The 11,754-nt window shown below is 40.7% G+C and overlaps 1 protein-coding gene and 1 pseudogene across 1 annotated transcript; one reads left to right on the top strand and one right to left on the bottom strand.

Moving 5' to 3' along the window:
• Positions 1-920: 920 nt before the first annotated feature.
• Positions 921-1,859, top strand: LOC103582275 (olfactory receptor 7D4-like). The gene has a single exon (XM_008563918.1). The coding sequence runs from the start codon at positions 921-923 to the stop codon at positions 1,857-1,859; it is 939 nt and encodes a 312-aa protein (XP_008562140.1).
• A 5,068-nt stretch (positions 1,860-6,927) lies between these two features.
• On the bottom strand, positions 6,928-7,868 carry LOC103582276 (annotated as a pseudogene).
• Between the last annotated feature and the right edge of the window lie 3,886 nt (positions 7,869-11,754).

Genomic DNA, 11,754 nt, shown 5'->3' with positions numbered 1-11,754 from the left:
ATTACCACTTCAATCTCCTTGCTTGTTATTGATCTGTTCAGGTTTTCTATGTCTTCTTGGTGCAATCTTGGTAATTTTTATGTGTCTAGAAACTTACACATATCTTCCAGATTTTCATATTTGTTGTCATACAGTTTTGTATAATAGTCTCTAATGGTTCTTTGTATTTCTGTGGTGTCAGTAGTAATGTCTCCCTTTTCATTTCTGATTATTGTCAAATAGTCAAATATATCGAATAGAGTCTTCTTTTTTTTTGTTAATCTAACTAATAGTGTGTCTATTTTATCTTCTCAAAAAACCAACTTTTAGGTTTGTTTATCTTTCTATTGTTTTTTTGGGTCTCTATTTCATTTAGTTCTGCTCTGATTGTAATTATTTCTTTTTGTCTACTGTCAGAAAGGCATTTTTAAACACACAGAAAGTCATGGTAATAACCAGATTTTTGGAACAAGGGAATAAGGCAATAGGAGTTAACCGTCACATCAACAGGAAGCATCAGGTCACAGAATAAATGTTGGTTGAATTGAAAATGTACGTCTTTACCACTACTGTAGAGCTATTATAATGACGGTAGTATGGGTATTATAAAGAAAAAGACATGAGATGTTTTAAATTACTTTAGAAATGTCATATAAAAGAAATTAGTTTGTGACCACAGATTCAAAAAAGAAAATTTGATCCAGTTAGTAGAAGTTAGAGAGAAATTTCAGCTAAATCAAAAACAGACAAAATAATTTTACTCATTTAAATGGAAATGGGCTACAACTTGGATGAGTGGATCAGTGTTCTTCAAAGGACTCCATACAGGTTGAAAGATGTCCAGCCAAGGGAGACATTGTAAAGTGATAACTAGCTAAGGTTTTAGTTGGCTGTTCATTGGACGTTGCTTTTCCTCCTTTGACAGCAGATGCACCAGCTACATGGAAGCAGAAAACCATACAGAACTATCAGAATTCCTCCTCTTTGGCTTCTCAGAAAATTCTGACCTTCATCGTCTTCTTTTTGGACTGTTCCTGCCTATGTACCTGTTCATGGTACTCGGGAACCTGCTCATCATCCTGGCCATCACCTGTGACTCCCACCTCCACATCCCCATGTACTTCTTCCTCTCCAAACTGTCGTTTGTTGGCATCTGTTTCATCTCTACCACAGTTTCAAAGATGCTGGTGAACATCCGGGCACAGAGAAAAGACATCTCCTACATAGGGTGCCTTGTCCAGATGTATTTTTTAATGTTTTTTGCTGGAGTGGATAATTTCTTACTGACTGTAATGGTGTATGACTGCTTTGTGGCCATCTGTCACCCCCTGCACTATACAGTCATCATGATCTCCCACCTCTGTGCCTTGTTGTTTCTGATGTCTTGGTTCATCATTTGCTGGGCTTCCCTTCTTCAAATTCTACTGATGAAGAGGCTGACCTTCTCTACAGGTACAAAGATTCTGCATTTCTTCTGCAACCTGGCTCAGCTTCTCAAGGTGGCCTGCTCTGATACCCTCATTAATAACCTCTTCTTGTATGTTGCAGCTGCACGGCTGTGGGTGTTTCCTGTCATTGGGATCCTCTTCTATTACTACCATATAGTCTCCTCTTTAATGAAGATGTCCTCCATTGCAGGCAAGTATAAAGCATTTTACACCTGTGGGTCTCAACTCTCTATTGCATCCTTGTACTATGGGACAGGCCTTGGGGACTATGTCGGTTATGCTTTGACCCATTCTTCTCAGAGAAGATTAATCACCTCAGTGATGTACACTGTGGTCACCCCCATGCTGAACCCCTTCATTTACAGCCTGAGGAAAAAGGATCTGAAGAGAGCACTGGGAAGACTCTTCAGCAGAGCAGCCTCTTGCCCTTGAAGCATCACTGATGTCTGAACCAAGTGGACATTGTACAATTCCAGTTTTCTGAAGTACCTAGGTGGATTGAAATCATACAGAGAGAAAGTAGAAGGGTGGATTCCAGGGTCTAGATGTAGGGGGAATGGGGAATTAGTGTTTAATGGGTAAAGATTTTCACTTCTGCAAGATAAAAAGAGTTCTGGGGATGGATGGTGGTGATGGTTGGACAAAACGGTGAATTTATTTAATGTCACTGAGCTCTACACTTACAGATGTTTCAGATATTCTATGTGATTTGTATTTCAACATAATTTAAAAAACCTCCAATCAGGAATGAGAGACATGTTGCTCCCAATGTTGGAGGTACTGCTCAGCCCTCCGAAATCAGTTCCTGTGGGCTCAGCATCAGCTGCAGAGAGCCACCTTACCCAATGTCATGCCTCCTTCCTGCAGCAGCCCATGTCCAATGACTGACTGATGTGGGGTATAAAGTCTTGACACCTCTACCCCAATTACAGACAACTCCAAGAGGCCATCCCAGCTGTAGAGCTCCCTGGATGTTTTCAAAGGTTTTGATGGATTGCCACTTGGCTCAGTTTTTTCCTCTGCCCTTCTCTCTGACAAAGAGTTTGTCCAATTGCAAAATCTGAGAGAACAGTCCTCAGAAGACTGTCCTTACTTCAGACATGCTTCACGTTTGGTGGTCCTCAGGGCCACTCTCACTTCAGAACATCTTGTTACAAATTTAGGAGTCCCCACAGACACTCTCAGGTGTGATAATTTGCTAGAATGACTCAAAGAGCTCAGGAAAGTGCTATACTTATTATTACAGTTTAGTATAGGAAGAGGATTCAAATTAGAACCAGTTAAAGGAAGATACACATAGGGTACAATCTGAGAGGATCCAAACATGAAGCTTCTGGCTGTCCACTCCTCATGCAGTCCAGACACATTACCTCCTCCTGGATACAATGTGTAACCATACTCAAAGAGTATTTCCAACCAGGGCAACTCATCTGAGCTTTGGTTTCCAGAACTCTTATTGAGATTCCATTGCATTGGCATGATTGAATTATTCTCTATGTGACTGAACACAATTTCCTATTTCCTCAACATGTCAAGCTGATATCCTATAGCCTGAAGACCCCAACAGTATGGTCACATAATTGGTATTTCAGTCTTGACCAACCCACATCCTGAGTCATCTCATTAGGATCAACTACCAGCTCTGGTCTGATAGGGCCAGAGCGTTACGTTCAAAACAATAAGGTAACATATGTATCATAGAGAGCGTTAAGTTCAAAACAATAAGGTAACATATGTATCTGCATGTGCAGCATACTTCAAATTCCTGAAGCCTGTGGTCCAATCATAAGCACCTATCCCATCCTCCCCTAATTCTATTACAAGTTTGACCAAGGATCCCGTGATTCCACTGTTCACTATATTTTGAAGAAATCGAGCATCTGATGACCACAGTGTTTAACACTGTGCATATTTCTGACCTTTTGGAAGGGAAGTTTTCTGAAGAACTGAGGAACATTCCAAAGTCTGTCCCATACAATAAAGAGATAGACAAGATAGATAAATTTCATGCTGGAAGAAACACGATTTACTCCTCTTCTTGTTTCTACAGTCAAAATTCACAAGCATATATCTGTTCAAATTTTCAGGTAGATAAACTCTCTTCCAGGTCACTGCGGCCCTCCACATTTTGTCATTTCAGACCCTCTTTTCCTTTTTCCTAATGTCAAAACAATTAACATTATCTAAACTTGCCTGTGTCAGTTATCTGATTCTTTTTTCCTATGCTTCAGAAACATTTCATCTTAACATTTTATTTCCACTCATGAAAATGTTTCCTAAATTATTTCTCCATATTCAGTTTCTCCTCAGGCATCCAGATTTGTTTTTTTTAGATGTAATTAAAACATGACATCTCTGCTTAAAACCCTCCAATCATTTCTGCTATTCCAAAAATTAAACTTTATATTCCTAAAATTAAACTTTATACTCTATGCCAGGGTCTATACGACTCTTCATTATTTAGTCTTTCCTCTTTCCAGCTATCTCTGCTATTAACTGCTCCCTAGAGAGCTTATAGATGCAAAGTTGGGCCCTACCCCAGACCTGCCACATCCAAACCTCAGCCACTGGAACCAAGCTACCCGTGGTTTAACTTGCCCTCCAGGTGATTATGATGGATGCTAAGTTTGAGAACCACTTGTCTAAACCTATTGGCTTTCTTGTAGTTCTTCAAACAGGCCATGTTATTTTAAGCCTCTAGGCAATTACACTTTATTCTCTATGCCTAGAATGTTCTCTCTTTTCTTATTCAGCTTTCAACTTAAATAACAGCACTTAATGATGCCTTCCATGACCCCATCTAAATATCCTTGATGTTTTCTCCATCGACGTAGTCTCCTTATTCCTCTTCTACTGTTGTTACCTTCTGAATGAACTCACAAGTTCTGAGCATTCTAAGGGACAACTGGGATGCCTCAGCTAATCTTTTCCAAATTAAATTTATGCAGGTCACCCACAAAGTGAGTTCGGTCATCTTCCAGTCCAAAGTCCTTTGTGGGATATTATATTATTCACTTAAATAAGGAAGATATTGGGCCCAGAACAAAATAATGTTTGGTAGGAATTGGTTATAAAGTCTGGAAAGTCTTGACTGTGTCAAATAAAAATTGCACCTGATGAGTCAAGTAGACAAGGAAGACTTTATTGGAGACTATTGTACTATTCACAGTATCCAAGATAAGGAATCAACCAAGTGTACATCGAGAGATGAATGGCAAACAAAATGTGGTGTAAATACACAATGGAACACTATTCAGCTATAAAAAGAATGAAATCCAGCCATTTGTGGCAATATGGAAGAGTCTGGAGGATGTTATGTTAAGTGAAGTAAGCCAGGAACAGGAAGAGAAATACCACGTTTTCACTAATATGTGGAAGCTAAGAAAGTTGATCACATAGCAGTAGGGAGTAGAATGATGGTTACCAGAGGCTGGGGAGGATAGTGGGGCAAGAGGATACTGAGAGGTTGGATAATAGATACAAAATTACAGCTAGATAGGAGGAATAAGATCTAGTGCTCTATGGCACTGTAGGGAGACTATAATTAACAACAATTTATTGTATAATTTCAATTAGCTAGAAGAAGAGTATTTTTTTAAAAATTTTATTTTAGGGCCGGCCCGGTGGCGCACTGCTACAGTGCGCCGCTTGAAAGCGCGGTGGCGCTCCCGCCGAGGGTTCGGATCCCACATACAGACCGGTTCCCGCTCACTGGCTGAGCGAGGGGCAGGCGCAGCACCGAGGGTTGCGATCCCGTTGCCGGTCCCGGTCCGGTGCGGGCGCGACACTGAGGGTTGCGGTCCATTGCCGGACACGAAAAAAGACAAAAAGGAAAAAAAAATTTATTTTAGAAGACAGTATTTTTAATGTTCTCAATACAAAGAAATTACTACTTGAGGTAATATATATAAAAAAAGATCAGTGGTTACCTGTGTTCAGGGGAGGAGGGAATGAGGGAAAGATGGATGAGCAGGTGGAGCACAGAGGATTTTTAAGGCAGTGAAACTGTTCTGTATGATAGTGCAAGGGTGAATACATGACATTATGCATTGGGCAAAACCATAGAACTGTACAGCACAAAGAGGGAACACTAATGTAAAGTTTAGTTAATAATGTATTAATATTGTTTCTTATTTTAATAAATGTACCACACCGAAGCAAGATGTTAATAATAGGAGAAACTCTTGCGTGAGGGTGTGGGTGAGTCGGGGGTATGTGAATGGTCTGTACTTTTTGCTCAATTTTTGTATACCTAAAACTGCTATATAAAAAATCTATTACAAAAATAAGTAAATAAAGACGATTGCAATAGGGAGAGAAATTGACTGCAACTCCATACAAACAAAAGATGGGAGAATTTCCAGTAAATAAAGACGATTGCAATAGGGAGAGAAATTGACTGCAACTCCATACGAACAAAAGATGGGAGAATTTCCAAATGCTAGGGTGAGTTAATAAAAAACTAGAAAACATTAGTGGGGATGTTGGTCAATGTTTTTAGGCCAGCTGTCTTTGCTAATTTTTGTTAATTGTCCACTGGTTCTGCCATATTGTACATCACGGGAAGCTGTTCAGCATTGCATACACAGAGGGTGGCAATTCTGTCATTCAATTCTTGCTCTTCTAAATTATGAGTCTGAATCTGTGAGTCTATTTTATGTGTGGACACAGAACATGATCTGATAAATTTTGCTATCCTGGATCTGAGCTCTTTGGGGGTGAGGCTTTCTGTCTTTTTTTCCCCACTGCTGTATCCCAGACACCCAGGACAATCTGAATTCTATAGATGCTCAATAAATATTATAAAATGAATGAATTTGGTTAGTGTTAGCAATGGTTATTGATGACATGTACTATTTCATAAGTCTTTTCCCAGAGTTTCTGAATTGGTGCTTGAACTGGCTGTATTGCCCCACAGAACTGAAAATGCCAAGCTGAAATGCAGTAATGTGAGGGGTTGCAAGAGGGAGTGGGAGTGGTGGGGGGGATAGAACTGAGGGTGACTGAGGCAACATAAGAGCTTCAGACAAAGTATTCACAAGGCAATTCTGACCATAGATGAAGAAATAGGGTGGAGAAAAATTATGTTGAGTGAAATAAGCCATGCACAGCATTTAAAATACCACATTTCCTCACTCATAAGTGGGAGCTATGAGAGAAAGAAGGAAGGAAAGAAAGACCACAGTGGTGTGTTGGACTTGCAGAGGGAGAGAACACACCTAGGGTTCAGGAGTGGGTTGGGGAGAGAGGTTAAGGATTAATTGGGTGTTGGACATGGGGAGTAATCAGAATTTGTGGTAGTGTGCATGGTGATAGTATTGATCTGGCCATCACATTTTCGGCACAAGTGGTGATGGCCAGCTTTGTACCCGACGAATATCCATAACCAATTAAAAATAAAAAAAGAAATAGAGTGGGTGAGAAGCAACACTTGATTTGATTTCTTTAGCCCACTGTTGCTATTTCTGCTATCTTAAAAAATCTAAGACCAATGTTCCCATCAGTAAACACAGAGCTTTCTTTCAAGAAGTCTTTGTAGGGCCCTCTCGATGTCGCTGTTCCTCAAGCTGTAGATGAAGGGGTTCACCTACATGAACCCCTTCATCTACAGCTTGGGGGTGACCACTGTGTACATTACTGAGGCCACCATGCATCAGAACTGAGATACACACCAATGCCTGTCCCATAGAACAACAAAACCACAGACAGGTGAGACCCACAGGTAGTAAAGGCTCTATACTTGCTGTTAGTCGATGGGATCCTCAGGATGGAGGAGACGATTAGGGTATAGGAGAAAATGATCCCTGAGAAGGGCACAAAGCCAAGAAGACCCATCACCATATATAGAAGGATGTGATTGATGAGTGTGTCTGAGCAGGCAAGCGTGAGGATCTGAGCAAGTTCACAGTAAAAGTGTTCAATTCCCCAGTTGGAGCAGAAGGACAGCCGCAGCATCAACAGGCTGTGGATCAGGGCATATGACAAGCTGAGGAACCAGGACACAAGAACTAGTAGCCAGAAAAGGCGAGGGTTCATGATGACCAGGTAGTGCAGGGGGTGGCAGATGGCTACAAACCGGTCATAGGCCATCACGGTGAGGAGAAATGTGTCCATGCCTCCAAACACCATGAGAAAATACATCTGGGCAAGGCAGCCTGCATAGGGGATCGATTTGCTCTGTGTCTGGATGTTCACCAGCATCTTTGGGACGGTGGTGGAGGTGAAACAGCTGTGAACAAAGGACAGGTTGGAGAGGAAGAAGTACATGGGCATGTGCAGGTGGGAGTCAGAGCTCACTGCCAGGATGATGAGCAGGTTCCCGAGCACAGTGACCACAAACATGGACAGGAACAGCCCAAAGAGCATCAGCTGATGCTCTGAGTCTTGGGAAAATCCCAGGAGTAAAAATTCTGAAACACTTGTTTGATTTCCTGGGTCCATGTTGCAGACATATCATCTAGACAATATAGGAAGAGAAAGAACATAAATGGACACTGGATGGGCTCTAAATTTGCTCTGCTTTTTTATTTCTTGAGGTGAAGGATTGGACATAAAAGCCTTAATATTACAAAACTTAGGAATCCTACATTCTGTCATTTGCTCTAGTCAACATTTCATAATGTTGACCATCCCTTGTTGAAGATCAGTTGGGTGTAAATATGTGGATTAATTTATGGGTACTTTATTCTGTTCCATTGGTCTAAGTATCTGTTTTTATGCCAGTACCATGCTGTTTTGGTTACTGTAGATTTATAATATGACTTGAAGCAAGGAAGTGTAATGCCTCTGGCTTTTTGTTTTTTGCTCGGGATGCTTTGGCTATTTGGGGTCTTTTGTTGCTATTTAGGTCTAATAGTGTTTGCTTTATATTTCTGGGTGCTCTGATGTTGGGAGTGCATATATTTATGATTGTTATATCCTCTTGCTGTGCAGATCCTTTCATCATTATATCATGCCTTTCTTTGTCTATTTTTTTTTTGTTTGTTTTTGGCTTAAAGTCTATTTTATTCTATGTAAGAATAGCTATTCCTGCTCATTTTTGGTTTCCATTTGCGTGGCACATCTTTTTCTATCCCTTCACTATTCATCTGTGTGAGTCTTTGCAGTTGAAGTGAGTTTCTTGTAGGCAGCATATAGTTGAGTCTAGTTTTTTAATCCATTCAATGCATCTGTGTCTTTTGGGTGGAGAATTCAATATATTTACATTTAGGGTTATTAGTGAAAGGTATTGTCTTACTCCTGGCATTTTAGTGATTTTTGAATGGTTATTTTAAACATCTTTTGTTCCTGTCTTTTCTACTATTTGCCTTCAGTGTTGTTGGTTTTCTGAAGCAGTAAGATATAGTTCCTTTCTCTTTCTTATTTGCATATCTACTCTACCAGTGGGTTTTGTTTTTTCTCATGTATCCATGTTGGTGATTATTGTTTTTTGGTTACTCAGCTATATCCAATGTCAGAGTTATCTGTGAGTGCCTCCATGGCCTAGGTACTGGGACACTTAGTAGTTCCCTGCTGATGTGTGTGACACTGGGTCATTAAGGTCATTGGTGAGATTTCAAACCCTTGGGGAAACAGCTGGATGACTTGTCACTCCTTGGCTGATGTGGGTGAGACTGAGCAGATGGGCTGGCTCCCTAGCTAGTATCCCATGACCCTGATAGGTACACTGAAGTGCTTTAGTGATTTGAAGGTCTTCAGTTTGAATGGATGACCCTGGCTGGGGTTTCTGTGGGTTGGGATTAGGACTTCAGGCTAGAAGGAGATAATGGGGTGCTCAGGAGCCCCTCAGCTAGAGTGGATGATCCAGTGGTGTCACAGCAGCTCTGGGCAGAGCACTATACCCCTGGGGAGACACTGGGGTACTCTGTAGCTTTGCTGTTGAAGTGGGTGACACTGACTGGGGTCCCTGGGATTGTATGTGGGGCCCCGTGCTCTCAGGATGTACACTGGAATGGTCTACAGCACCACTATTGAAATAGGGCACTCTAGGTGAGGTGTTGAGGTGTTAAATGTTTTGTGTGAGACCCTTCAACCCCAAGAGGGATATTAGGGCTCTCCGCAGCTATTCAGCTGGAGTGGCCATGCTGGGCTAGGCTGCTGTAGTTGTGAAGAGATCCCTATTTCCTTAAGAGCATTACTGGGACACTCTGGATCTCCTCAGTTAAGGTGGGCTGTCCCATGAGAGGTTACTTGGGTGAGCTGTAGTGTCCCTAGAAGATATGCTGGATCCCTCTCAAGCCCCCTTGCTGGGGTGGAAAATCCTGGGAAGGCTCACTGGTGCTGCAGATATATGTCTGTGCTCAAGAGAGGCATGTGAGTCCTCTACTACCGCCCTGTGGCTGCAAGAATTGCAAGGGTACCTCAGCAAAGAAAGTGGAGTTGCCAGCAGTGGCTATAGACCCCAATTAGTGTAAAGTGTGCACGCTAACCCCCTCCATCCTTAGACTGCATTGAAATAATAGATTATAGCTTCAGTCAGGTTTGTGGGTACCTTTTCTGGGGGGTATGCTTTCAGTTTCTGTAGGAATGTTATACTTTGATGTATTTGTTTTTTTCTTACAATAGCTTTCCATGGTATTTGACTTAAGCTTTGTTGCTGCTTATTTTTATATGAAATTAATTTTCTTCAACTTTTAGAATAAGGCAGTGTTCAGGAAAGTTTTTCTTTCTTGACAGAGCCTGTCTTTGGTTGTTTTGGTGTGGCTTTCTACAAACTTTTCTACAAACTTTCTGAAGCACCCCCATATAGTGATTTGCTTTCTTAGGTTTCTGGGCTCTATTTCTTCCTCCACAGTGCTCTAGACCAGCACAATCCAAAGAATTATAATACATACCACATATGTAATTTAAAGGATTTTTGTAGCCACATTATCAGGATAAAAAGAAACAGGTGAAATTATTTTTAACTAATATCTTTTATGGGACCCAGTATATCCCAAGTCTTAACAGTTCTACATGCAATCAGCATCAAAACTATTAATAAGATATTTTACATTCTCTTTTTGGTAATAAGTCTTTGATTTTGGTGGGCATTTTACACTTGGAACACGTCTCAATTTGGATGTTAAATTTTTATCAGAAATACTTGGTCTATAGTTAGATTTAATAAAATCTATAGTTGGAAAAGCAAACTAACATATGTGAGTTTCTCCAAATACAGTTAAAATTTTCCTACTTGCATGAGCCAGATCTCGAGTGTTTGATAGTTACATGTGTCTAGTGTCTACTGCATTGGATTTGTAGCACAGGTATAGATCTCTTTCCTTGCTTCTGTTGACCTCATACTGCCCAATTCTGATTCCATCCCTGCAGTTTCTCTGAAGTGTAGTGTTCTTTTTGTTTATTTATTTATTTATAAATGGACAGATAACATTGTATGTTTCTATTGTATACAACGTGATGTTTTAAAGTATATACACATTGTGGAATGGTCAACTCTAGATATTTAATGAATGTATTGCCTCACATAGTTATCATTTTTGTGGTAAGAGTGAATAATGTCTACCTTCTTTACATTGTTCAAGAATACAATCCATCATCATTAGCTGTGGTAAACTTGCTGTGCAATAGATCTCTTAAAATTTATTCCCCCTATCAAACTGTAATTATGTATTCTATCACCAACATCTCCATATTCCCCTCCTTCCCCAGCCACCCCAGCTAGAGTAATTACTAGAGTAATCACCATTACACTCTCTACTTCTATGAGATTATCATTTTTTTTTTTTTTAGGTTTCACATATGAGTGAAATTTTGTGGCTTTTGTCTTTCTGTGTCTGGCTTGTTTTACTTAACAAACGTCCTCCGGGCTCATTCACGTTGATGCAAATGGCAGAATTTCAGTATAGTGTTCTGTGTTGGAATGAATCCCTTATGGTTTGGTTTCAGGAATTAATAAGGGCTACACTGCACCAGCCTCTTCCATCCTTCTTCTCATAGATCCCTTGCACTCCCTGGGTATTGGAGAGGTCAGAAGTTTTCCCAGTTCCAGATGCCATTCTCACACTGGCTCACCACACTTCCCAGTGAAAGCCCACTGGACGTTGTGAGGTTCTCCTCTCAGGGATACCTGAAGCTGTTCTGTTGCTCCTGCTTCTTTTTACTTCTACAGGTCTTGTGGTTTGGTGCCGCTTATCCCTGCTCACTTATATTTTAGGGTTCATGGGGAGAGTTCTCACCTAGTTTTGTTGCAAATGTTATTCGGGGGAGTTTTGCTTTGCTATTTAGTTGCTGTGTCTATTTTTATGGGGAAATTCAGAGACTGACGGCCACCACAGCTGTCTGTTGGGAGACAATTCTTCACATATCTCGTGCATTTCTGCACATC

This window comes from Galeopterus variegatus, unplaced genomic scaffold, assembly GCF_000696425.1.
Source record: "Galeopterus variegatus unplaced genomic scaffold, G_variegatus-3.0.2 Scaffold15492, whole genome shotgun sequence".
In the NCBI taxonomy this organism is placed as follows: Eukaryota; Metazoa; Chordata; class Mammalia; order Dermoptera; family Cynocephalidae; genus Galeopterus; species Galeopterus variegatus.
The sequence above is the reverse complement of the archived record's forward strand: the minus strand, read 5'-3'. Positions and strand labels throughout refer to the sequence as shown.